This window comes from Mesoplodon bidens, assembly GCF_964165515.1.
Source record: "Mesoplodon bidens genome assembly, chromosome: 1".
Classification (NCBI taxonomy): Eukaryota; Metazoa; Chordata; class Mammalia; order Artiodactyla; family Ziphiidae; genus Mesoplodon; species Mesoplodon bidens.
In genome coordinates, this window is record NC_138176.1 from 3,372,704 (window position 1) to 3,400,674 (window position 27,971).

Sequence of the window (27,971 nt, forward strand, 5' to 3'; positions counted from 1 at the left end):
AAAACGCAATTATAAAGTCGCTTGTCCGTTTCTTCTCCAGAAGACAATGTACAGCTGACGGGATTATGTCTGTGGCATATGGAACTTCAGGCAATAAAAATCTGGAGCACTCTCGAAAACTCAGATGCAAAAAACAGGGGATCACATGATTAATTATCCCTTTAATAAGGGGTCCCCGGAGCTGGCATGATGAAGTGAAGGGAAAAGGGGCTGTGGAAGTGAAGAAGTTAATGAAATGGGTGAACAAGCCACGGGCAGAAGCCCAGTCCTTGCACTAACGACGCATCTACGGGACAGGCGGAGGTGGCCCAGGCCGGACGCGCGGAAATGAGAAAGAACCCTCCCTTCTTTCCTTCAATGTGCTCGCTGAGTTAATAAATGAATCTAACAAAGAAACCGACGAGCGACGGTCTCCTACTTTTCGAAATGAAACATCACAGCGAAAGGCGCGACAAGGTGGGTGTTAGCGAGCAGGCTGTGCCCTCGGGCCGCCTGTGCTCCCGCGTCTGCTCCTGTGCTCGGCAGGGAAGAAGGGGCCACGTCCGCCACAGACAGCTCTGCACCCCCTCCCCCACCCGGGTCTCCCCCGCGCCCCACCTCCCCCTCCCAGAGGACTCGCGGCCCCAGCACGACCCGCGTCCTTCCCCACCGGGTGTGCTTCCCGCTCTCGGACGACCCTCCAAACCCCACCAGCACCCGCGGGCAGGCTGACGCTCAGATGCTAACCGACTGGGCCCAGCAAGTGCAGCCGCTCAGCCAGCAAGCGCACGGGGAACAAGAGATGGCCTGTGGCCGGGGGAGAGCCTGCCCCACGAGGCCCAATAGGAGAGCAGAGGGAGCCTCAGCCGCGGTGGCCCCGGCGGCACACTCAGTCCCTGGACTTTGGTTCCTCTATCTGGAAAGTAATAGGGCTGGCCTGGAGGCTGCCCAAGGTCCCTTACAGTTCTGATGGTCCAGGGACCCAGGAACTGCCAAGAGTAACCTGCCGAGAAGCATTCAGAACGCGTCAACAACTGTTAACCGGAATCCCTGACAGTTGCCTGCACAATTCTTGGTTACTATTTGAAGTAAAGACCAGCATTTCTTCAGTTCCTGCGTGTCTGCAAAGTGATGGAAGCCAATGTCCAGACAGAAAGACCCGCAGAGCCTGGTGGAGAAGGATGGGGTCTGAGCGCAGGCTGGGACAGAGAAAGAGATGTGCCCCGCCCAGCTCCAGCTTTCCCCCTTGACAGGCACAGAAGGAGGTCCTGGAGAACACCGCCACAGGCCGTCTGCAGGCCTCAGGTCTAAGTGCTCCGCCCAGCAATGCCACACGCAGCACCACGCGGTCCAAACTCGGCCTCCGCCTTTTCTTAACTGAAGCACAGCTGATATACAATATTATGTAAGTTACAAGGGTACAGTATAGCGATTTGCAATTTCTAAAGGTTACACACTCCATGTATAGTTATTATAAAGTACTGTCTTTACTCCTCACGTTGTACAACACATCCGTGTAGGTTACTTGATACGTAATAGTCTGTACCTCTTCATCTCCTAGCTTTATAGCTCCCTTCCCCCTCCCTCTCCCCGCTGGTAACCACTAGTTTGTTCTCTACATCTGTGCCTCTGCTTCCTTTCTGTTATAGTCCATAGTTTGTTGTCTTTTTTAGACTCCACATATAAGTGATCTCATACAGTATTTATCTTTCTCTGTCAGGCGTATTTCACTGAGCATAATGCCCACCAAGTCCACCCACGGTGCTACAAATGGCAAAATTTCATTCTTTTTCATGGCTGAGTAGTACTGCGTTGTGTGTGTCTGTGTGTGCATGCTCACTCACACTCACACTCACTCACACACACACACACACACACACACACATCACATCTTCTTTATTCACTCGTCTGTTGCTGGAAACCTAGGCTGCTTCCCTATCTCGGTAACTGTAAATAATGCTGCTACGAACACTAAGGGTGCGTGTATCTTTGCAAATCAGTGTTTCTGTTTTTTTCAGGTGTATACCCAGGAGTGGAAGTCCTGGGTCATATGGCAGCTCTAGTTTTAGTTTTCTGAGAAACCTCCACACTGTCTTCCACGGTGGCTCCGCCAGTTTGCGTCCCCACCGACGGGGGAGGGGGGTCCCTCCGCTCTGCACCCTCGCCAACGCTTGTTGTCTGCGTTCTTTTCGAGGACAGCCATTCGAACTGGCATGAGGTGCTATCTCGTGGTTTTTTGTTTGTTTGTTTTGCGGTACGCGGGCCTCTCACCGTTGTGGCCTCTCCCGTTGCGGAGCACAGGCTCCGGACGCGCAGGCTCAGCGGCCATGGCTCACGGGCCCAGCCGCTCCGCGGCATGTGGCATCTTCCCAGACCGGGGCACGAATCCGTGTCCCCTGCATCGGCAGGCGGACTCTCAACCACTGCACCACCAGGGAAGCCCTCGTTGTGGTTTTCATTTGCATTTCCCTGGTGATTAGCGATGTCCAGCATCTTTTCACGTGCCTGTTGGCCATCTGCATGTCCTCTTTGGAAAAATGTCTATTCAGTTCTCCTGTTCTTTTTTTTAAGGAAACCGTCGACAAAACAAAGAGACAACCTACTGAATGGGAGAAAATATTTGCAAATGATATGACTGATCAGAGATTAATATCCAACCTACATAAACAGCTCATACGACTCAACATCAAAAAACAACAAACAAGCCCGTTAAAAAACAGACGTGGCCTCCTGACAGCCACTGCACTTGTGTCTGACGTGTTGGCCGGGTCCCATCTCCACCCCCAGCCACTTGCTGAGAACCGAAGAGGGGCTGACGTCTCCCTCCTCTGCTCAGCCCCTCGGCCAGCCCCTGGCCCTCCATTCGACCCCACAGATGCCCAGGAGCTGTCTGCGAGGCCACACTGCACACAGGACCAGCAGAAAGCAGGGGCTTTTGGCACCACTAGCGGTGACAAAGGTGTTAGTCTCAAAATATTTTCAATAGAAGTTTTGTTTACCTAGAAAAGGTCAGAAACTTTGGAGGAAATAAGTGGCCCAGATCTTTTTAATGAAAGCAGTGCTCAGTTATACAATAACTCTTCCTAACAAACAGCCTTAAACGGGATAAAATAAAGATCAGAAAGCTAAGTATTTTTCCAGATGAATTTTAGGAAGGAAAAACCACTATTTTGGGGAGGCTACTTCTGGGGTACCTTTAATAACCGAGAACGACAATTTCATTTCCCCTAGGTTTAGAAGTATGTATTTTTAGCGGAAGCAACGTTAAAGAGGCAGGACAAAAATGTCTAGAATGTATATATTTATACAAGCGTGTGTTCACACATACATACACTCACACATAAACACTATACACAAGGACATCTATTTGAGAAAGGAACCGAAAAAAGAATCGTCACACCCCAAGGCTTACATTTTCCTACTGCAATGGGTTAAGTCTTAAAAATGTTTCTCCTGATAACTGCATCCTTCTAGAACTGTTTATATTCCATTTTTAGCTTGCCTAAATACCCTGGCAGAAAACTGTGGTTGGAATGTGCAGAATCTGCGCGTGGACACTCCTCGCCTAGTGCCCCGCCCCAATGTGAGCTGCAGAGGGACGGCTCCCAGCAACACGGCTTCTTCAGAACGAGAAGAAAAGTTACCCTCCCGAGCTGGGTGCTCAGCCCAGGAATCCTCCAGCCCCACCTGACCAGCAGGGGCTCTGTGTGAAGTCATCTACAGAAGGAGCAGAACGTCTGCTTCACCAGCTGAAGGTTTCAACGGCTGCTCGTTCAGAAGCAATGGACGCCCCCCCACTGCACGTGGGGAAGCTAAAGAGTAAGAGCGCTCTCTACATGCGTCGCCTGTGCTGCTCAGTGAGCACGGGGAGGCCAACCTCCGGAGGAAGGCACGTGAGAAGCAGCTTTAAGAGTATAACATGATTCCATCAGAGACAGCCACGGCGAGAAAACTATAATCCCCCCAACGTACAATACGCGTGAGCATTCTGCCGGTAGACGCCAAAAATCAAAGTAAATGCTGGTCCAGGAGGACCAGTGTTCTTCCACAGAACCACTCAGAATCTGCAGGTGTAACAATACTTAATATATTGAGTATGTAAGCCCTCTTGTTTAAAAAAAGATTTGTGCGCATATGCAGTGTGTGTAAATCAGATAGGGAGGGTGTCACAGAAATGCTTATAAATATACTGGGGCTCCTACGGAAACACTAAACGAGACTAGAGAAGACCTGGTAACAGAAGTGGGTAAAAGCCTGAATGCAATCCACACGGACGAGGTAAAACCAAGACACAGAAACTGGGCAGAGAGAAAGCCGAGCACTTCTCTAAACTCCCTGGAGTTGTAGCTGTGAGTCTGGCTCAATCCAGAGGGGCACTGAAAAAAACTACAGAATTCACAAACGAGATGAACCGCGGAAGTCATTCTCTGGCTCCTGTCCCACCCCAGCCTCGGCAAAAAGCTCCGTGGGCTCACAGGGGACAAGAGACCCTGGGTGTGAACTCGACCGCCTTTTGGGCCTGGGTCTCTGCTGGACCGCCCTGCATGGTACATGCATGCTATGCACGATCCGTCTCGATTTTGGATGGAGCCATCTCCACTGCAGGCATATGTGGAACCACCACCACTGCCCGGGACTCCAGAGGCAAAGCTGAAATTAACTGGGTGGGAAACGCCGGTTCACCGAAGGCCAAGGCACCCAGAAATGCCCACTTCAGAGCCTGAAGGAAACTTGAAGTCAGTACTGGACCCCAGAGGGAGCAGACGCCCACAGCAATTTCAACACGACCCCCAGCTGGCCCTGTCCTCGGCCTCCCCCTGCTCTCTTCCGCGTCCTGGCCTGTCTTCAGTTTTCTTTGGTGCTGCTTCTCGACCAGCTCCCTTGTTCAACTGTTCCCCCAGATCCTCCTCTTCTCCTTGTGGCGTGCCTGCACCCTACGCCCTGACAGCCGCCACCATCACCTGCTCAGTCACCCGAGCCAGGGCCCACGGCCTCCCAGCACGCCTCCTCCTGCCAGCGTCCCCACGTCCCCCTCCGATACGGGCAGACCACATCCAGGCCGGTTCTACTGCCACTGCCCGGGCTGGGGCCCGAGCCCCTCCTCCCCCGACCGTTTTAACCCCACGCCTGCTCACCCACGCCCCCCCGTGGAGGGCTGTGACGCAACACTTGACTGCCCACCCCAGGCCCGTCCTGTGCTGGGCGTGAGCTCCGTGGGGGTGGAGCTGTCACATGCATTACTGTGCCGTCCCCAGTGCAGGTCCCCCAGGCACAGGGCCTGTCACACAGCAGGCACTCACGTGTTTTGAGTGAACAAACAAGTGACTCTAGCTTAATCCTAAATTTATTCAATGTTTTTATCACAAAAAGACCCACTTCTGTCACTTGATACAGCAACTGGAAATAAAAATTCTGGATGAATCTGACACAAGACAATGGTTCAGTTCAATTCAAAAATTAAACTCATTTAACCTTTAACTCAATTTAAATTCTCAACTGATCAGCATTCAAGAACTATCCTGTACATTAATACCAAGGAGCTGATCTAATTACTGATACAATTTAAAGAAAATAAATTTAACAAACCAAATACATTTGGAGAGTTTACGGCTTAAATGACATTAACATTTTAAAAACAAAAGTTGAAAAGTATTCACCAGTCACAGATGGTTTAAATACCAGAAAATATTACAGATACACGAACAATAAAAATTCTGGAAATCAAAATCCAGAGGCAAAATATGAGAAACGTATGTCGATGGTCTCAGATACCACACAGCTTTATTTTCACAAAACGAGAGGGGCACGGCCGTGAGGTGCAACCTGGCTCAGAGGAAGGAGTCCGAAGAAGTGGCTCTGAGTCCCAGCCACCACGCTCCTCGTGTGGCATCAGCTCTGTCCCCTGGGAAAGGGGCACGGACGGCATCACCCGCCTAGCTTTAAATACCAGCACGTACACCCTGACCACCCTGTAAGTCTGCCGTGCACACGTGCGTGAGGTAGGCAAACACACACGAGGACACAACACGGTATCCCTTCCGTTCCTACCACAGTAGGTGTTGGGCCGGAATTTTCAAATTAGACGTGAAGTGGTGAACATCCTACTTTACAGACACTCTCATCCAGGCTCCCAGTGCGAAAGTCACCCCTGTTCTCATTACTAAACCCACCCAGGAACCATCCCAGGGCCCTCCTCAACTGCTCAGAAGGCCGAGAAGAGGTACCAGGGAAGGGAAGGTCAGCTCTGGTAGGGGCCGTCTGCGGTGAAAAGCCCCCTCTCCCCCGAGACCCTGGGACCCGCCTCCTGCCCGCCCCCAAGTCCTCTGCTGATCAAGCGGCCTCAGCGCAGGGCTGGGGAGCTGCCCCAGGGCTGCACGCCGCGGCCGGCACTCAGCTCCTCCGCAAGGCCCGGCCCTTCCAAGGGGAGCCTCACTTACTGGGTATCTGTCTGATTCCCAGCAACCCAGCCTCTTCTGGAAAAAGACTCCTGGAGAAAATGGAAATGACCTCCAAGATGTTGCAACACTGTCGTAAGTTCCACTCTGTTTCTCTTGGGGTTGATTTAACCTCATTCCTCTCACAAGTTGAACAAGCCTTTAGCTAACTTTCCCGACCGCAGCTAATTAGATGAATGGGGAATAGGGTGAGGACCGTAAGAGGCTGGTGACAGGAGGCCAGCAAGTGGGCGGGTGACACCAGGGGAGGTACAAGACCACAGAGCTGGACGAGCAGGTGGGCAGCAGGGGGGGCCTGCCCACGTCTAGGCCCGGCTGCCGCACGGCAGTGGCGCCTCCAAAGGGCCGCGGAGGGGGGACCAATTCCACCAGAAACGGCCCCTGCAAGACCACAGGTCCTGGGCCAGCCTCCACCCGAGAGCACACGGTCCAGGCAGGCCCTGCGGGCCTCAGGGTGAGGCTGACACGCACTGGGCCCTTCCCTTAGGGGGAAGGCTGCTGCTTGGAGAAGATCTGGATAGAGCCCAGAGCTTCTCATCAGCACACCATTTCCCGCAAGGCGAGGGTAAACTCGGATGCTGGTTACATCCCAGTAACTGGGGGAGCCCTGCACCCAGTGAGGGCGCTGCGGGGACCCGTCCTCCAGGGTCCGCACACCACACGGCCCACGTCTCCTTCTCGTGGGAAAAGGGAAAGGCTTTCTGTGGCAGTGTCAAGGTGACAGGAGAGCCCTTTCTCCGGGCAAGCTGCGGTGCCATCCTTTCAAGAGCAGGCGTGAACAGAGGGGCAGAGTCCGACACCTCCGGAAGGAAGGTGACCGTTCTGAGCAGAGGGTTTCAGGATATTCCACATGCCCGGAGGAAAACACCCAGCTTCCTCCGCTTGGGATCAGCCAATTCACCTCCCTCACCCTCAAAGTGCTCTTACACTCCAGAGGCTGGAGGACTTGCAACCGCGGCCCGCCCCGTCCTGGGAACAGGGGAACTCCCCCCGAGACGCCCCCATGGGAGAGCAGCATCCTGGCGTCCCCCTCATCTCTCCAGCCACCAGCCTGAACGACGACACCACCGTCCCTCTCGTCACGGATACTGAGAGTGAAGTATGAGCACGGTCTGTGTTACTGACCACGTAAGTCAGGAGAGGAACTCGCCACAAGCTACTGACAAGGCACCGCCTGAGCCAGAAGCTGGGAGGGAGGGAGGCCCCTCCACACGGCCAGGCCTCAGGTTCACCAGGGCACCCAAGCACTTGCTCTGAAACACAGACGACTGTTATGAAGCCACAGAGCTGGGCAAGTTTTCCTCACAGAAACGTGCCTATGTGACTCAAGAGACCTCCTTAAGGAACGTTCTGTAAAATAAAACAATTACATTTTTAAGCACACACAACACAAATCATTATTTCGAGCCACCGAAGAAAAGCAACGAGACAACTCAACTAGCTGCAGGTAAAATTCCTGCGGCGCATGTTCTGGGCGCCCCTTTCCTGGGAGCGCCTCTGCAGGTGTTTATCCGTAAGAACACTCTTCTCTTCCTTGAAAGACCAATTATAACAAAGCAAGTGCTGCGTCTACGTTCAAATTTCCCAATCTGTTGGGAAGAAGGAACTTACGAGTTTCCCAGGAAGGCCTTCATGACCTGCGGATCTCAGGAACTATCTAGAGCTGGGAAGGGGCGGGCCGACGGGCACCGAGGTCCCCGAGGGGCCAGCAGGCGGCAGGCCCAGGCCGCGCGGGGTCAGTGGCCCCAGACAGGCCCCTGACAGCCTCACGTCCTCCTGACGGTCCAGTGACTTGCTTTAAATACTTAACGATGAACAGGGAGCAGCAAGCGCACGCGGGACCCATCAGTCCCCATCTGCTCAAACCGACAGACCCGACTGGACGTCAAGAGTCCAACTTTCCTTCAGGAAGGCCTCAAAGGCACCTTCCTTCCTTCAGTGGACGACTTTGGCACATTCCAGGGGCAAAAACCGGCAGTGCACCTGACGAGGCAGGCGACCCCCTCCCAGGTAGAGCGCAGAGGCCCCGCCGTGACACTCTCCCAAGGTCCCCGAGGGTCCTGGCCCACGCCCATCCCCCCTCGGCTGGCCGGCCAGCCGGGTCCGCAGAGGAGGGTGAGGCCTGAGCCGCGTGCCTCTCCCAGCCCTCAACACCAGAGCGGGCAGGCGAAAGACGCCAGGAGGCAGAAATGACGAACCACCACGACACCGTACACTCCTGTCAAGTAGAGCACAGCCTGCGTCGTTTTTAAGTCTTTCAAAATACAGCAAGTTTTACATTGGCTTACTTTGGCTGGACTATGACGTTTTCAGTTGCATTCTGCATTTTTCTGAAAGCTTTATATGGAAAAAATTTAAAAATGAAAAACAAAGGTACATCTTTGACAGACTTCGTGAAGCACATGCAATTAATTCTCTCTAGCTTCCCAGATCCGAACGTCCTACTGCTGTTTTCGTAATGGTAAGTATAACCCAGGGCTGTACGGTCCGTTTTCAAGTAAATCAAACACTACAATCAACGTTATGGAAAACTAAGCCAGCCCGAAAATAACATTAGAAAAACCAACATATTCTCCTGCCCTTCTCCTTAGATTTTAGACATTGTGGGGCATGATGACGGGGTCAAAGCTTCACAGCCACATGAAGATGGAGTGGGGAGAGATCGGTCAAGCTCTCGCAAAAGACAGTCGTGAACGGACGCTTGATATTGGCAGGAAGTGATAACATTGAGACTATGATACCACTTTCCAAACTGACATTCTTCACTCGTATTTTTAGGAAAGGTGAGTAATGTAACTTACACCAAAAAGAAATCAAGGATCACCGTATGAAGCCATACGCACAGGAATCCTACTTTGTATAGAAGTGTGAAAAGAATTTCACTACAGACAGATGTCAGGGGCCAACTTCTAATTTATCTACTGAAGAAACCAGCACGGCTTTGGAGGAAACGAAGGTGCCAGGACTCACAAGAAGGAGAGTGAGAACAGGGGCCCAGAGTCTTCAGGATGCTCTGCTCAAAACCCCCTCGTGGCCACCGTCCACCACATCAGCAGAGCTAGAGGACACAGCCCTGGAGGGTGCAAATGGCTCCACCTGCAAAAAGCCAAAGCAAGGGAGCGCCCCCTCAAGGTGGGTGAGGGCAGCGCCTACTTCTATCAGACAAGGGAGTTCTAATCAGAAGCCTTCCTACCAGATCCAGGTGGCGTCAAACTGGAAGAAAAAAATTCCCCCACATGACTCTTTCAGAAAGTAGAGGAGGGAACACTTCCAAACTCACTTCATGTGATCAGAAAAACCCAAATGCCCGAACCTCACAAAGACATCACCAAGGAACGAATTACAGACGAACACCCTTCATGAACTTAAACACATAAATGCTAAACGAAATAGCAAATTTCAACCCGTCATACGTAAGGGGGAAAAAAGGCTATACCATGAATTAAATGATGTAGTATAGCAGCATTTCAAGATTGGTTTAAAATCCAAAAATTAGCTTACTTCACATTTAAAGAATAAAAGAGAAAAACAGGATCGTGTTGATACATGCAGAAAAACCATTTAACAAAATTCAACAGATTGAGGAAGCATTCTCAGTGTGAGAAAGGACGCCTATTAAAGCCAACAAGGCCAGCAGTCACCCTGATATACTTGAAGCTTCCCCCTACGACTGGAACACGGGAAGGAGGTCCACTGTCATGACTTTTTATTCAACGTCATATTGGAGGTTCTAGCCAGTGCAACAAAAGAAAAAAAATAAAAGGCAAAAAGATCATAAAGAAAGAAGCAAAGTGTGTTTACTCACAGACATCATGATGTTCTACAGAGAAAATCCTAAGGAAACTGCAAAGAATTCCTGGAACTAAGAAGTGAATTTAGTAAGACGGCAGAATAAAACCAACATACAAAAATCAAGTGTTAGGTACCAGCAGCAGTAGTTTAAAAGTTAAAAACAAAAAAATTAAGCTGACTTAGAATACCATCAACAACAAAGTATTTAGAAGTCAACTTTACAAAAGACACACCAAGATCTTTAAAGTGGAAACTACAAAACACTACTGAGAAAAATTAAATAGAAACTAACCAAATGCTGAGCTAAACCACAGTCAGGAACTGGAAAATTCAATTTAAGAATTGGTACAGCCACTATAGAGAACAGTATGAAGGTTCCTTAAAAAACTACAAATAGAACTACCATATGACCCAGCAATCCCACTACTGGGCATATACCCTGAGAAAACCATAATTCAAAGAGTCATGTACCAAAATGTTCATTGCAGCTCTATTTACAATAGCCCGGAGATGGAAACAACCTAAGTGTCCATCATCGGATGAATGGATAAAGAAGATGTGGCACATATATACAATGGAGTATTACTCAGCCATAAAAAGAAACGAAATTGAGCTATTTGTAATGAGGTGGATAGACCTAGAGTCTGTCATACAGAGTGAAGTAAGTCAGAAAGAGAAAGACAAATACTGCATGCTAACACATATATATGGAGTTTAAGAAATTTTTAAAAAGTCATGAAGAACCTAGGGGTAAGACAGGAATAAAGACACAGACCTACTAGAGAATGGATTTGAGGATATAGGGAGGGGGAAGGGTAAGCTGTGACAAAGCGAAAGAGTGGCATGGACATATATACACTACCAAACGTAAGGTAGATAGATAGTGGGAAGCAGCCGCATAGCACAGGGAGATCAGCTCGGTGCTCTGTGACCACCTAGAGGGGTGGGATAGGGAGGGTGGGAGGGAAGGAGACGCAAGAGGGAAGAGATATGGGAACATATGTATATGTATAACTGATTCACTTTGTTATAATGCAGAAACTAACACACCATTGTAAAGCAATTATACTCCAATAAAGATGTAAAAAAAACAAAAACAATTCAAACGAGGTCATATGGTATAGCAGGCTGCCTTAGTCCATCAGGGCTGCTGTTAACAGAATACCAGAGACTAGATGGCTTATAAACAGAAATTTACTTCTCATAGCTCTGGAGGCTGGGAAGTCCAAGATCAAGGCCCCAGCAGACTGGGTGTCTGGTGAAGGCCTGCTTCCTGGTTCACAGACAGCTGTCTTCTCGCTGTGTCCTCACATGGTGAAAGGGATGAGGGAGCTCTCTGGGGTCTCTCTTATGAGGGCACTAATCTCATTTACGAGGGCTGTGATTGGGGGTTAGGATCAACACCTTAACATTCAGCCTACAGCCCAGGCTTAGCACAATAATGGCACAATAAAAGATGATTATTTGAACATGAAAAAAAAAAAAAAAGATGTCAACCCTCCCAAAATTGACACACAGATTCAATGAACTCCAATCTAAATCCCCATAGGCATTTTTGGAGAAACTGACACCTTAATTCTAAAAGTAACATGGAAAATTGAGACCTAGAAACCAAGACAATTTTCCAAAACAAAACAAAACGGGTGGTGGGGGGGTGGAGAGCTGGAAGACTCACATTAATTCAAGACTTATCACAAAGCTACATCATCAAGTCAGTGTAGCACTGGCACAGAATAGATGAAAAGATCAGCTGAACACAACAGTGTCCAGACACATGTAACCCACACACGTATGAGCATGTGACTGATTTTTTGACAAAAGCACTGAGGCGATGCCATGGAGAAAGGAATTGTTTCCCCACCCCCCACCTCGCCAGCAAATGATACTGAAACAACTAAATATCTGTGGAAAAAACTGAGTACCTCAAAACAAGGTAATTCAAGGTGATGGAACACAGATCTAAACATAAAAAGCTAAAATTATAATGTTTTTCAAAGGATTTATAAGAGAATCTATTTGTGAAATTAGAGTAGGCAAATATTTCTTAAACACACAAAATATCCTGAACAGAAAGGAAAAAAAAAATTGGTCTTCCTCCAAATTAAAAACTTCTATTCATTAAAAGACATTATTAGAAAAATAAAAACACAAGTCCCCAACTGTGAGAAAACGATCAACACATATATCTGATCACCAAATTATAACCAGAACTACCAACTGACAACAAAAACCAAGAAAACACCAACTAAAAATGGGCAAGAGACTTGCCTCACAATGAAAGCTTACTGAAAACGGTGTTCAAGTAAGTCATCAGGAAAGGGCAGGTCACCACCACAATGAGAGAGAGAACACTTCATACCCACCAGAGTGGCTGTAACTTTAAAAACTACCATCACCAAGTGCGATGAGAAGGCAGAATAGCAGAAACTCCCATACGTTCCTGGTGGAAATGTAAAATGGTAAACTTTGGGGAACGTGTTGGCAATTTCTTACGAGGTTAAACATCCATTTGCCATGCAATCCAGCCATGCAATTCCACACCTAGGAATTTACTCAAGAGAAATGAAAACGTACGTCCATAAAGAGGCCTGAACAAGAATATTCATAGCAGTTTTGTTCACAGTAGCGCAAACTTGGACAACTCAAATGTCCATCAACAGGAGAATGAATAAACAAACTGTGGTATATTCCTAAAACAAACTACTACTCAATAGAAAAGAATGAACTACTTACTGACACACAGAGCAACACGGGTGAACCTTGAAAACACTGTTGAACTGAATACAAAAAGAAGTATGTATTGTATGGCTCCATCTATAACGAGCTCAAGAACAAGCAAAACTAACCCAACATGACAGAGATCAGAACAGTGGATGCCAACGGGGAGGGGGTGACTGAAAGGGAGCACGAGGGTACTTTCTAGAGTGTTTTATGTCTTGGTTTGGGCTGGTGGTCGTGTGGTCGTACACATCTGTGAAAACTCACTGAACTTTACGGTTAAAATCTCCGAAACTTATTATGCGATTTTCACCTCAGTTTTTTTAAATGAAAGAAACTGTTAACTCCTGAGTATTCACACAGATAATTTTTATGCCGTTCTCTACTTCTGAAATATCCCTCCCCAAATTAACCACATACAACGGACCGCTGGTTGCCCTCCGCGCCCCCGCCAAATCCGCTCCACGCAGAACTGCCGCCTTCAGCCCGCACACGCCAAGCTCCGTGCTTCCCGCGTGGCGTGCCCAGAGAGGTAAGAGAAGACACGGAGGATGCTGCTTCTGGCAACAGAGGGCATCCCCTCCTTTCTCTCTCTGCTGCTTGTGAAGGGGTGTGGCAGCTCGCACCCCAGAGTCTGGCCTGCAGATGCCGAGAGGAAAGCTGAGGGCGCCAGACTCCAGTGACCATCCCGCCAGCAGACCCAGCGTCACTGCTCCTCTGCCAGGGCTTCTCCTCCAGAGAAACCGGCTGCATCTGATTAAGCTGTTACTTGGAGGAGCTTGTTTTCCACAGATGAACCTAATCCTAACTTGATTCAGAAAGTACAGAAAGTAGAAGCAAAGCTAAGCCTCATCTTCACTCTGTTCTCACAATTCCTAATGGACATTTAAAGCATTTGAAGAGGGGTTTTTCCTCCTACTTTTTCTTCTCCAAATTCATTTGCTCCTTTTTTTACAAAAAAAAAAAAAAAAAAAGAATTCAACACATAATTTCTGTGATTTACTGTGCAACTGAACACACTAAAAGACAAAATGACATTTTCCCTACAAATTATTTGGTGCCTGTGATTTTCTGAACACTACAGCCAGATGGTTCTCATAGAAATCAAGAAGACTGTATTCATATAATTCAAAGGTTTGCTTATTTTTTGGTCTTAAAAAAGACTATTGATTGTAACGTGCAGCTCTACAGGAAAAATCTCCACCGAGGAGGCGAAAACTGATATTTATTACCGCCCTTGTGCTCATTATAGCCATCTCTGACAGCGGTCCATTAAAATCAATTTTTATGTTTCTTATGTATTTTCTTTTTCTAACATCCTTGGCGCTGTGTTTATTAGCCCGTTAAGACAAACGCTGAGCAAAGGAGTGGGTGGTTTTTGCCCTCTTCTGTCAGAAATAACAAGAACTGCAATTTTAAAATACAACTGCTACTCACAATCAATGAATGGAGGAAACTGAATGTTACGTTTCAGAACAAAACATTAAGGAGTGCTTTGAATTTTTTATGGTTTTATAATTAGAGAAAATAAATAGTGGAGATCGTCCAAGAAAGAGAGAAACGTGTTCTGTGAGAAATGGCAGTACCCTAACTTCATGCTAACAAGGGGATTTCATACCCTTTCTCCTCTGCTGTGCACACACACCAACAGCCAGACACCACCTCCAAGAGGCCCAGTGGAGCTCCTGATTAAGCAATTCCAGGACTTTGGAATAAAAGTCCATCAATAAAAAATTCCATTAACAAAAGTCCCATAAAAGTTCATCACCTGGCAGACTGATGAACAGTGAATGCTGGTCCTGGATTTAAAAATCAAGATTAAGGAAGCAGCTCCCTGCCACCAAACTTCCAAAGAGATTCCCACATCCCACTTGCTTAAGAATCAAAGCGTTCAATACAGTCCATCAACACCTCTATAAATGTACACATTAATACGTCTTGGGGCTCCTAATTACAGGTTATGTCCCTGTGGTTAATCGGAGGTGGAGGGTTCCTGGGCAATAAGCACAGATGCTGAAAACGAACAATCATGGTCCTAACATCTTTAGAGAGATGCTAACTTTTGTGATTGGTGGCGTGTGGCTCCGTGTTACCCTGTGATCAACGGACAACAAGCAATAATCATATTCTCTCTGTTGCTTTGAACAAACCAAGCAGTGGGTGTCACACAGGACTCTCACTCACTCAGTGTCCGGCATCTTCTGGCCGTGCAGCTTTATCCCGTGCAGACCCTGCTCACAGCCAGAGATCTCGATCCTCCCCAAAGGGCTGTCCATCATTTTGTATTTCATCTCACAGGTCTTGTTCATTCTCCCAAGTACCTAAAGAGAAACAATTTTTAAAGTTAAGCACACGTGAAAGAGTTTGGTCACTTCTAAAGCACAACAGAAGCCCCAGTTATTTAAGACATAAAACATCTTCCAAAGTTTTTCCCCCATTTTTGGAATTTAACCATATAATGTGTTATTTTTATAACATAGTCACTTTGAAGACAAAAGATTACCATAATTACCCAGAGCAGCCAACCAACAGTTCACTCTCCTTTCATCTCCTTAAATTACGACCTCCTGGTGGCTCAGTGGTTGAGAATCTGCCTGCCACTGCAGGGGACACAGGTTCGAGCCCTGATCTGGGAAGATCTCACATGCCCGCAGAGCAACTAAGCCCCTGTGCCACAACTACTGAGCCTGCACTCTAGAGCCCGGGAGCCACAACTACTGAGACCACGTGCCGCAACTACTGAAGCCCGTGCGCCTAGAGCCCGTGCTCCTCAACAAGAGAAGCCACCGCAATGAGAAGCCCGCGCACCGCAACAAAGAGTAGCCCCCCGCTTACCGCAACGAAGAGTAGCCCCCCGCTTGCCACAACGAGAGAAAGCCCGCGTGCAACAAAGGCCCAACGCAGTCAAAGATAAATAATTTTAAAAAAATTTTTTAATTACCATCTCCCTATTCTTATTTATCTTTAACCAACGCATAGTCAAAGATGAAATAAAAGTTCCTTTTAAAAAGTACCTAAAGCTATTTAAAATAAAACAATTACCAACAACACTTTCAGTAAAAACTGAAGACAAAGCATGGGATATTTTGAATAAAGTACGTTTAAAACTAAAGCATTATGAAATATATTACAGAAACGGAGCGAGATCTGACTCAGCAGCGGCCGCGGCGGGCCGCGCGTGGGAATCCCACTCTTACGGAAGCGCACGGACTTTTCTTGCGTTCAAGCCAGAGTACAAAAGCTATCCTATCAGGTCCCCTCCACGCGAACAATTCTGAGATGCTAATTTTGGTCAACCCAGTGGAAGGTTAAAAGAAAGAACAGATGTACTAAGAGCATCCAGAAGCCTGTACCAAGGTTTGGGCAGGCTGGCGTTTTGTAAAAATCCCGCGGCCTCGAGGGGAGGCCGGAAGAGAGGGCCGTGGGGAAGCCCACCCGGGCCGCCTCGTCTCCCCGGCGGGTGACTCCTGCCCTGCTTCCCGCACGCCTCCCTCGGGCCACCTCACGCGCCAGTGCTTCCCAGGGTTCCGCCCTCGGCCACAGCCGCCCCGGAACCGGAACCGAAGCCCCGCAAGGCCTCCCTGCGAGCTCCGGACTGCAAGGCGGGCTGCCGCCTGGCTCTCCTGACCTCTGCATCCTGGAAGCGCTTCACGTGAACTTGTCCAAAACCATAACCGCGCGTGGGCGCTCCGCCTGTGCAGCGCGTCGCTGAGCCGGCTACCACCCGGCCCCGCCCCGAGCCCCACCGGGCGGTGCTCCTGGGCCCCCGCTGCCCCCGCACCGTGGCGCCTGTCCGCACACGCCCGCACCGCACGCACTACACGCCGGCTCTACCATTTTCAGCTCGTCTCATTCATTTGCGCCCGTGCTCCCGGACTCGCTCACCAACCCCCACCTCCCCGAGAAAGGGCGCCCTCAGGCCCCCTCCTTACACCCGGGGTCTTCCCGCTCCAGCCACCCTCACCTCGAACACCACATCACTGCTGACGACACGACGGCGCTACAGCAGCTCAGCGAACCGCGGCCCGCCGGCCAAACCTGGCCCAGCGCCTGCTTTTTGCAAGGGAAGTATTCCTGGGATGCAGCCGTGCTCATTGTTTGCAGGCTGGCGGCTGCCTTCACGCTCCAGCGGCCCTAAGTCCGTGGGCGCCCCTCACGTGCAGCAAGGGTTCCAGTATCCAGGCCTGGACACCGGGGACTGGCCTCTCCCAGACTGTCCCGTCTGCCCCACTTGGCCTGGTGTCTGCTTTACAGTGAAACCTCAACACGCCCCCATCACCCTGAGCCCGCAGGTTCTCCTCCCTTCTCTGTGCCTCCACCTGCTCCACCTCCCAACAGCCCCAGGACAGAGGCACACACACGTCTATGCCTTGAGGAGGTCAAGCACCACTCCCCAAACCCCATGCTCTGCAAGCATCACTCCCAAGATTCCATCCTGAACCCCTGGGCTCCAGAGCTGCCCTGGTCAACATCCCCCTTTCTGTGCGCAGTGACAGGGGTCTGAATCGAACAGCTCTCCAGTTCCCCAGTGAGTGGACACAGGATTTTGCTGGGAAACCTTCTCAGATGTTTGCCCGGCATCGGAGATGCTGACACCTCATACTCCTTCCATGGCTCCCCACTGCCTGAGGGATAAAAACCAAGAGAGTCTTCCCACCCCCTCCACTCTGTCATGTGGAAACAGGGATCAGACCAGGCAGAGGGAGATCATGGCCTCCTACCCACGACCCCGTCACCTTGAGAAAGTCACCTAAACTCTCTGAGACACAAGTGCTTTTATCTGTAGGACAAACGATACCTAAATCACAGGGCTGGCACGAGGGTTAGCGGGAATGTGTGTAAAGACCTGACATCCCCGAAGGACTTAGGATTACTGTTATCCCTGCCGCAACTGACATTCTAACCCAATATCCTTGGCCTTTGACCTTGTCACCCAGAGTGCACTGCTCTCCTCCCTAAATTCTTATCCAACAACTTGAAAATCCTAAACGTTCTTCAAAAGCCAACTGCCACCCCTTCTCCCAACCCCCTGGGTGTGTCCCCTCGCTTCCTGAAGCCAGAATCAACTCCTGACCTGCACCCGCTCACATCTGTGGACATTGTCCATCACCCTGAGCTGCTGGCAGGCGACCATGCTACCACGAGTCAGGGCCCCACAGACGGCAGGTGCATTATACATGTAAGGGGTTTATCATATGTGTGTTGAACCAGATCATGAGCGTGTCCACCATCCGGGCCAAGGGGCCAGCAGAACATTTCTCTGAGCACAAAGTGTGTTCGGAGAAAGGGCTCTGCTGGCACGATGAGAAGCCTGGACGCGCTATCCCCTTCTGGCTGACGCCCTGCACGTTAGCGGGTTAAGAGCTCTGAGCAGTCTTGCAACAGAAGTCAGCTTCGTTTCTTTACCGAGCACTAGCAAACGTGTTCACCGACCCGTGCCTCCTACCTAAGTCCCTGTTCAGAAGCTGAATGAGCAGGCCTCCATCAAGATGAAGGCTGTTTCTCAGCAGATCCAGGCTCAGGGCCCTGGCTCAGGCCTCAGATCCGGAGCCTGACAAGTCACGAGCCCATGGCAGGCAGGACTCCTGCTGGCAAGCCTCTGAAACTGATGCTGGCTAATTTAAGCACAAAAGCAATTTACTGAAAGACGTTCCATAACTCACAGAACTTCTGGGAAGGCTGGAGAAGCAGGCTCAGAAAACGGTAGGAACCAAGACTGGCCACAGTCCAACCACGGCCAACACCAAGCCCCAGGATACACCTGTGGGAACAACGAGGGACTGCAGGCACGCGGCCGGCGCCGGGGCCGCCGGGGCCGCCGGGGCCCGCCCCCGCCCCCGCCCCCCCGGGAAACAGGATGTTGCAGCCGCTGTCAATTCCCCGCCGCCCGGGCTCCCTGTCACTTGCCCTTGGACTCAGGCCCAAGCAGGTGCCTAGAGCTCACGTGGGCGCCAGGCCAGGGTGTACCTGTGCCGAGTGGCCAGGAAAAGGGACAGCCTCCAGGAGGGCTGTGTCCATGCCAGCCCCGCTCAAGCACACGGCCTGGCATCGCTGCAGAAATGAGACCAGCACACGGCCGACCAGGAGAAGGGTGAATGTTAGATGTCCGCTCCTCTTCCCAGGCCTCAATTTTCTCATCAATAAACTAAGAATGGTAACCTGAGTCCACCAGTCTTGCTGGGCTGTTCTGAGGGGCCCAGCTGGAGAAGACAGGAAAAACGGTGAACGGGGCGGCTGGGCGCTCCTGCAGCTTCGAAAGGACCTCTGTCGTACTCAGCGCGTGCCCAGCTCTCACCCTTGTTCTGAGGAAAGGCTGGGGAGACACATCCGGCTGCGCAGGGCGGGTCGGGGGTAGGACAATGAAGGTGACCGGGGGTGCAGGGGCATGAGGATTTCCGCCACATGGGAGGACGAGCAGGTCTCCAGAGAGCTCAGGCCCCTCGCTTCTCCAGGAGAAGGGCCTTGCACGCCACCAAGCCGTCCCAGGAGCCGGGCTCTGAGCACAGCCTGGATTGGCCGAACTTTGGAGGCCACTGGCCTAGAATGCAGGAGAAAGGCAGCCAGCTAACCCCGGCATAGCTGGAAGGGTTGCCTCTGGACCAAATAACGGCCTCACACTCCAAATAACGGAAGGGCCGCCTCCGGACCAAGCAACGGCCTCACACTCCAGCTCCTGCATCTCTGCATGGGACCAAGAGGACGCTGAAGCTCGGCCTGAAGCCGCCGTGCTGCCCCCAGTGCCCAGCACCAGCATGCACCGCCCGGCAACACGGCACTGGCACTGGCCCTGGACCACCTGGTCTAAACTCATGCCCCAAGTGCAAGCCGCCCCCTCGTATTGAGCAGCAGCTCCGCTGGCCTCCACAGAACATGGTGAGTCAATCACAAACCATGCCAGGAACCAACAAAGAGCAATCAGTCCTTAACAGGAATAACTGGAAAGCTCAGAATCTGGGTTCTGAACAAGTGGCACGTGTCACTTCTAGCCAAATCCACTCAGCTGGTCATTTAGTTATGTGACGTCTGAGGAGGTGAGCTCCTTAGACTTCCTTATCAGTTAAACAGAATGGAAATCAAACCCCACTTCAATTTTCCTGAATGTGAGGATTCCCCAGAACTACCTCCCCTAAGACTCGGGCCTGGTACTCACAGCCCAGCTCCTTCTGGACTCGGCCTGGCTGAGCTGTACTTTCACCAGCGCCTCTGGGTTTTTAAGCCCATTAGCAGAACCACTGCTAGTCAAAGATAATGCACCATAACCCACCAACGGCTACTTTGCCAGAAAAAGAAAAGCTGCAATTTTTACATAATTTTATACCAACCCAGCCAGAAATGGTGTTTGAGGCTCCACAGAAACCTGTGCATGACTTTCTTTCCTGTCGACAGCCAGGGCATTCAGCACAGAGTCCTTCCACGAGCAAAAGTAAAAATTAGCTGAATACTGCATCCTCCTAGGTAATGGATAATGTGTCCCCAGGACAGAAGCGCTGGGCCATTTGGCGTGGTGTGTGTGTTGACGAGAAGCCCAGGCTGAAACAGCAGGTGTGCTGCAGGTCCCGCAAAGCTGGCAGGCCTGGCGAGGAGGTGGGGGGGGTGCCTGCAGACAAGATGGGGGTGTCACAGACACCAGGAGGGACCCGTGGGGGCTGAAACGGGGCAGTGGCAGAACAGCGAGGCTTCCACAGCAGGTGAATGCAGCAGGGAGTGAGAGCCTCTCAGCACAGGCTGCTGGGAGGTACCGTCTGGAAAGCAGCGATTCCAAACACACACGGGGCTGCCGTGCACGATGGCTGCACAAAGATGCGGGTGGAATCCTGAGCCCCAGGAGTGTGACAGACCCGCCCGACACCCTCCCACAGCGACGTCCCAACACTCCACTCCAGAGGCCAACCCACCACCAGGCTCCAAAGATGAACTCTCACCAGGAGTTTCATCAACTAACACCAGCCCAGAGAAGGCCATGACTGTGACCCCCAACAAGTGAGCCAAGAAGGCAACGAGGCCCAGTAAAGACACCTGCTCACTGTGGACTCTACAACGTTCACAGCCTCAGCCCAAGTACCAAGTCCAGGGCCAAGCAGGCTCCCCACAGCCTCACAGGGGGACTGCTGCTGGGCGGGGAGGGTGGCTGCCACAGGGGAGCGGGGCCACACACTGCAGGAGAGAAGCTAAAAATGTCTGGAGAAAACGACATCTACACAGAGAGCTGAGTTATAACAAGGGGCCGGCCAGGAGAGAAGACGCACGTGGAAGCAGGCTGAGGTAGACAGCCGGCGCAGAGCCTGGGAGGCGAGGGACGAGGCCCAGGGGCCGCAGGAAGAAGCGTGGGGGAGACGCACAGCCTCCACCGGGTCAGTTTCGTGTCTGGCTTCCTCCCTGAGAAGCCCCAGAGCTTCAAACAAGGGGGAAATCCACCAGGTTTGCCTTTTCAAAGGCTCCCTCTGGCAGCTGCGTAAAGAATAGGTGGGAACAGAGGATGGGAGTCGTGAAGGAGACCGTGGAAACAGTCCACGGAGGCATGAGGATGAGCCCAACCAGTGTGAGGCAGAAGGGAGACTAAACAACGAGCCATAAATAAATAATAATAAATAAATGTATAATCAATACCCGAGTGCCCCTTACGCATGAGCCACCAGGCTCAGGTGCTTGAAACTGTAACGAGACAACCGTGGTCTACCGGGGGAGGAAAATTACCCACTAAAAGCAAATCATGCTGAACAATCTTTGCAACTTTTCTATAGGTCCAAAATTATTCCAAAGTAAAAGTTTATCTTAGAAAACCAAGAGAGATATGGTAGAATCATTTGAAATATTTACCTGCATCTTTCTACCTGCATTTTCTAAGTTTTCCACAGTAAACCTGAATCCCTTTCACAAGGATAAAAAATTGTATTAAAATTCAGTGTAATATAAAACACAGGTGATGATAGCAAATGTTCTACATTTATCACTGTCTCAATCTCACACATGCAAAACAAAGGGCTGTTGATACTCTTCTGCATAAAATAAAAACTTAGAGGTCTGGAATTTTTTTGACTTTTAAAAAAAGAAAGGTCGAGTAAAACAAAGACACACGAAAGAAATCGCGTCTCCTTCTCTCCCAGCCACCACAAGTCCTTGCAGCCCCCCAACAACCTGGGGCGTCCCTTCCTTCCTGCCTGACCTGGTCTCTCACCAGGACCCCCAATTCACTCTACTTTTAATGCTCCTTAAACACACAGATGTTGCTCTTGCCTCAGGGCCTTTGCACCTGCCACTCACTCTTCTTGAAATGCCTCCCCTTCACGTTCTGGCACAGTGGCCTCTGTCACTTAACTCACAACCCTGCTCAAACATCACCGTCTCAGAGAAATCTTCCTAAAGCAGTCCGTCTCCTCTATCCGTTCTTTCCTGTCCTTTCCTTTACAGCACTTATGGCACATGAGATCACACTAGATTTATTTTATTGGCCATGCATCGCCTTCACTAGAAAGTAAGCTCCAATACAGTAGCAAATGTTACATGACAGCTCTGGCCAATGAGTAAGAAGTCTGCCGAGAGGTCTTGTTTTGATTAAAAAAAAGAAAAATTCTTCTGTGGCTGGCACCATCTCCTCCCCTTTCCTCCTTGCCTGACACTGCAGATGTGATGTCTGGAGCTGTGGCAGCCATCTGGTGAACACGAGGCAAAGGCAAGAGACTGGGGAGCCCCTGGCGCGGACACCGTGAGCCACTACCACACCAGTGCTGTCTGTTGCTAGACTTCTCCTCGTGCAAGAAAAAGAAAGCCCTGCTTGTTTCAAGCCAGTGTTCTGAGGATTTCCTGTTTTCTTCAACTTGAGGCTGTCCTAACTGATTTTTGCTATATGCTAGCACTCAATGCATCATAGGTGCTCAGTAAATACCTGTTGAATAAATGAGCTAATTATCCGAATCACTCAATTATACCTGATGTGAGGACTCAGAAGGAGAACTCCAGGATTCACGAGAGCCCGCAGCTGGGGTCTGGTGACCTGAGGCTTCCTGGAAGAGGTGCCTACACAAAAAGGCAAGTCGGAGTTTTCTGGGGACAGGATGAAGGAGAGGAGTGCCGCTGGCAGGCAGGTCTGCACCTGCTAAGGCCCTGGTGCTAGAGGGAGCACAGGGCGTCTGTGAACTGAAGGGGGCAGCGGCCACAGGAGGGACAGGACCCGCGTCTGAGAGGCGCCGCTGTGGCCGCTGCTGCAGCGCTGAGTGCCACTGCAGGGGCAGGAGGGCAAGTGGTAGCACCGACGACCCCAAGAACATCACGGGCAGAGAAGGGGAGTGCTGGGTCTGGGGCGCTGTAACCACACCCGTGAAGACAGGTTTATGATGTCTGCACCGGTTCTGGGGCTCAAGAACAGAATCTGCTCCAGCAAACAGCATGCCGTGCAGGTTTCCAAGCCAGAAAGAGGAGGGAAAAGTTTTACAAGCCAACCATCCATTACTCCTAAGCACCACGTTTACAGTTGCGTAAAATAGGGGCTGTCCTGGAACCAGCAATCCTGAAGCCGCCAACTGGAGGCCACGGGACCACCCTGCGGCAGAGGCCTCGGGAGCCCCGTCGGAGGACAGGGAGGAAGCCAACGGTCAAAAGCCCAACAAACCAGTTTCCAATGTGCCAAACCCACATGTTTGGGAGTTTAGAACTAGCCCACAGGGTCCTGCGGAGGCTGCAACAAGCCAGCTCTTTATTTCCCGAGAGCAGCAGGGAGCAAGCTTACACGGTGCGAAACCACATTCCTTAGCAGAGTCCCCGAGCTGCAGGGACAACCGGGCCCACGGCTTTCTGGGGGACAGCACCACGGCCGCATTTAGGACACAGATTAAACAGCCAGGCTCCCCATTTCCCACTCTCATGAAGCACACACCCTGTGCCCCCCCAGCCTGGCAGCCTGGCAGACCCAGCTCCCTGTATCATCTCCGTGGCAGCCACCTGAAGCCACAAAGTGGCAGGAAAAAAAAATCGATTTTTCATGGCTATTTGGAGACCTCTGCAAAAGTGAAGTGAATTCCGTTTCACCTCTCTTTTAACATGAATGGTGTTTAATGTTCTGAATTAAGCGGTTGGCGCCAGGGGCCGGGTTCCCACTATACCAAAAGCAAGAAACCCAGAAACAAACTGTCTTCTTTCTCCTTTGCTTGTAGTTTTCCAGGCTGGCCATGCCTGTCTAAAACCTGTCCTTCCGGAACCGTCTTCACAGTCCTGCTCCTTGCACTTTTAACCATCTCTAGTATCGGTATCCTAGGCAATGAAAAATGACCAGAAAGGGGCTAAAAAAAGAAATCGTCTGCTTTCTTACAAGCAGTGTACAAACAAGGTGCCCAGATGTTTGCTACTGTTATCTCCCCAAGGTCAACGGCATGTGGCCCACAGCTGAGCTCAGGCCTCCCCCACGGCGGCCCCATCTCGGGCACCTCCGTGTTGCCATCAGCTGCGTGTGTGAAGTGCAAGCTCGCTGGCGCCATGCGCACTGATCAAGGGGAGCAACCTACCTCCGGCTCCTCCTGACATCAACAAAGTCATCGTGAAATGAAAACTAGTTTTACGATCACCCTGCTGAACAGAGAATAAGAAAAAAGCATCAGGGAAGCACCCTTGTCCTCATTACTCAACATCAGCCCACCTAAGGATCAGGTATCAGGGATTATTCTCATTAGAAAAAACACATGTGTCAAAGCCCTAGAAGAGAGAAAACACTTCACACCTATCACCTCTTAATTAACCTGGCAAAGAGAGGCTGGGAGAAGAAAGTGGATGGGATTGATCCCCACCAGGTGTAAAAGTCAAGAAGGAAAATGCTGGGGAGAAGGCAAGGCCGGTGGCTGAGACCCGGCTCCCACTGCCACTAGGCCAGGGTCTCCCCAGTGGAATTTCACCAGGTCACATTCAACAAAGGGCAGCTGTAAGTATGCCTCAGTTTATTATGCCCTAACAACCAAGAAAGGTTCAACTGGTTGAAATGACTTTGCCAAACAAAATACGGGCACTGCCATCTGGTATATCAAACTTAGAATGGATCCAAAAGTTGTGCAAAAACATCACGTCTACACAAAAACCTGCAAATGGATGTTTATGGGAGCTGTATTCCCAATAGCTAAAACTTGGAAGCAATCAACATGTCCTTCACTAGGTGAATAGCTAAATAAACTGCAGCACATCCAGACAATGGAGTATTAATTCATTGCTAAAAAGAACTGAGGTATCAAGTCATGAAAAGACATATAAGAAACTTAAATGCATATTACTAAAAGAAAGAAGCCAATCTGAAAAGGCTATGTACTCTCTGATTCCAATTATATGGAGACAGTAAAAAAAAAAAAAAATCAGTGGTTACCAGGCTTGGCGGGAGCGAGGGATGAATACCTAGGGCACAGAGGATTCTCAGGGTAGGACAACTATTCGTGGGATATGGCGGTGGTGGGTACATGACATTATACATTTGTCAAAACCCATGGAGAGTGCACCACCAAGAGTGAACCTGATGTAAACAACGAACAAAGGTTTCCCTCCTTCTGGTAGGGGATGTTGGCAGCGGGGAGGGGCACACATTGGGGGGCAGGAGGTATATGGGAACTCTCTGTGTAATAACTCTGCTGTGAACCTAAAACTGCTGTTCTAACTTGGCTGTGAACCTAAAACTGCTCTAAAAAATAAAGTTTACTAATTTAAAAAAGAACCATTCCAAAGCCTTCTGTTACGGCCCTGACATGGAAGGGAAATGATTCTCCTTGTTTGCTGCTAAATTTCAGTGAACCCAGCTACGTGCACACACAAAGGGAGAAGAAACTCTGCATTACAGTGTCACAACTAGGCTTCCAAGTTAAAAACTGCTTCTACAGGGATCCCATAAATACTGTGCTCTGCCCGTTCTGAGCTTACACACAGACTTCCAGGACGTGGGATCTGTGAGCACCTTCCTGATTAACGACGCTCTGGTCCTGAAGAATACCCATCACAACAAAGGCAGGGGAGTCAGGGCCAACGCGGAGAACGGCCAACGCAGCACCACACGCACGTGCATCCTGTTAAAGCGCTCAGCGTTCACCGGTCGCCTAAACAACTAGCTCCGAGCAGCACCTTATAAAACAGCCGTGAAAATGCCTACCAATCAGAGCCACCATGTTAGAGGGGCATCTAAGGAAATTCTTTCACTGGTCTTTAAAACAACCATTTCTAGATAAAAACAGGTACTGTCTCCATTTAAAGACTATACTTAAAACTCAGTTTTCCTTTCCAAACTTTTCATTTTTGTTCATGTTATCAAACTAAGGTATGAGCCATGCAGGAAGGTTTAACTGCTTTTCTATTCTGAAGCTCAAAGGCTGTTTTGAACCTGTGCAACTACACAGAAATTAGGGAGCAGCCAGAATACAAACCCACATAAGTCTGTGTGGGTAAAAGAGATCCCACACAGAGAAAAGTGCATCAAACTTACATGTGTACAGTTTAACAAATTGCTCCAGAAATCTCTTGGAACTCCAAGCATGTTTGAAAAATATTTCCAGGTACAACACCAAGGTGGTAACTACCATTCCCATATCCATTCCAACAGTTTATAGCTAAAATAGCTCTGGGTCTTGCCAAAAACTGGTGCATGACACCAGAACGCGCCAGAACACTCTACAGTAAGACCCATAAAGGTCTTCTCTTAGAAGTTTCTTAGTAACTATCACTTATTTCTTCAAAATAAGAAAAAAGTTCCCCTACTAACCACGGCGCTGCAGACCAGAGTCAAGTCTACAAAAACTCTCCATGAAATGAGACACCGGTGTCAAAGCAAGCTCCGACCTGAGTGTGTGTGCTCGAGGTGCACTGTGGAGCCCACGCACGTGAAGCCACAGGTGAAACGCTGTACACCGCCCCGGCTAATTAATTTCAAGGAAGAAAAGTTTTACACCAAAATGAGCATGAAACAGGAAAAGCACAAGTTTGTTCATAGGTTTCCCACTTGCCGGGCTCCCAGGCCCCGGGAGCACCAGTCACTGCCCGCTCTGCCCCCTGCCCTTTGGTGGAGGACGGGAGAAGCCCCGCTCTCAGGCGCTGTTTGCGCCGCTGACGCCGCTTACTCCTCTCCCGGAAATGCACAGGGAACGTCTGAGTACTCAGCGAAGGAAGAACTGTTCTTTAACAGCAAATGTGTCACCAGCCGGAAGACCAGATGCACCAACGATGACAGGAAGCAGGTTACAGAAACGAATGAAGCCCAGACCTCCGACAAGGAGCCCACAATCAGAGGCAGAATGAGAACTTTGCATCCTCAGCCGTCTCAGCAGGATTTGGAAAAGCAGCCAAGAAACCTTAATTCGGCAGAACAGCCCCTCCTACCTGCTTCTCCTCCATCAAACCGCCGGGGCCTCTGAGCACAGCGAGGAGCCCGTACGGGGGCGGTGGGGGGGCATCAAGCGCCAGGTGGGGGGCGCGCGCATCACAGGTCACCTCGTCCCGGCCCAGCCTGCTGTCCGGTCCTCAGGGCCCAACGCGGTCCTACGGAGTCTGGCCAGCTCGCACCCCCGCCGGCGCCGCCGGTCCCCGCAAAGGGGGAAGGGAGGCGGCCTGAGGCCTCGGAGCTCCGGCACCGCCGGGGTCTCGGCTGCAGCTGACCCTGTGCGGTCCCGTTCCCGCGGCCCCAGGCGCCCCCCGACCCCTGCGGGCACCTGAGGTGTGAGCGGCGCCCCCGGCGGGGAGGGCGGGGGGAGGACGAGCGCCCCCAGGGGTGTGAGGCCCCACGAAACCGGCCTCCAGGGCAGCGTGTGCGGACACCTGGCCGCGGCCGCCCCAGGATGCGCACAGGCCCCCGAACCCGTGGCTGAAAAGCCCCAGCGCAGCTCCCCGCGCGCCAAGCCGCCGGGCCTGGGTCTGCTGGGTGAATCCCGAGGGCGCGCCCCGGCGCTTCTACGCTTAGACGCCCCTCGGAGGTCCAGACAGCATGCGGAGAGAGGCCAAGTCCACGGCGCAGGGAAGCCGGAGTCCCGTGGGCACCCCGTGCCCCCCCGCACAGAGCCCAGCCCCGCGGCGCAGGGCCTG

General features: G+C 50.8%; 1 protein-coding gene across 2 annotated transcripts in view; it reads right to left on the reverse strand.

The window, feature by feature from the left end:
• The window catches only part of MGMT (O-6-methylguanine-DNA methyltransferase), a 302,941-nt gene that overhangs the window by 227,821 nt on the left and 47,149 nt on the right, over window positions 1–27,971 (reverse strand). Inside the window, exons 1-2 of one of the 2 annotated variants that reach the window (XM_081247245.1) lie at window positions 24,440–24,504; window positions 15,129–15,265 (exon numbers count right to left, since the gene is read on the reverse strand). In XM_081247245.1, the coding sequence (XP_081103371.1) occupies window positions 15,129–15,253 (125 nt within the window). In that variant the 5' untranslated portion in view covers window positions 15,254–15,265; window positions 24,440–24,504. Of the gene's footprint in view, window positions 1–15,128; window positions 15,266–24,439; window positions 24,505–27,971 lie in introns of those variants that run through there. The other variant, XM_081247244.1, reaches the window with a different exon arrangement.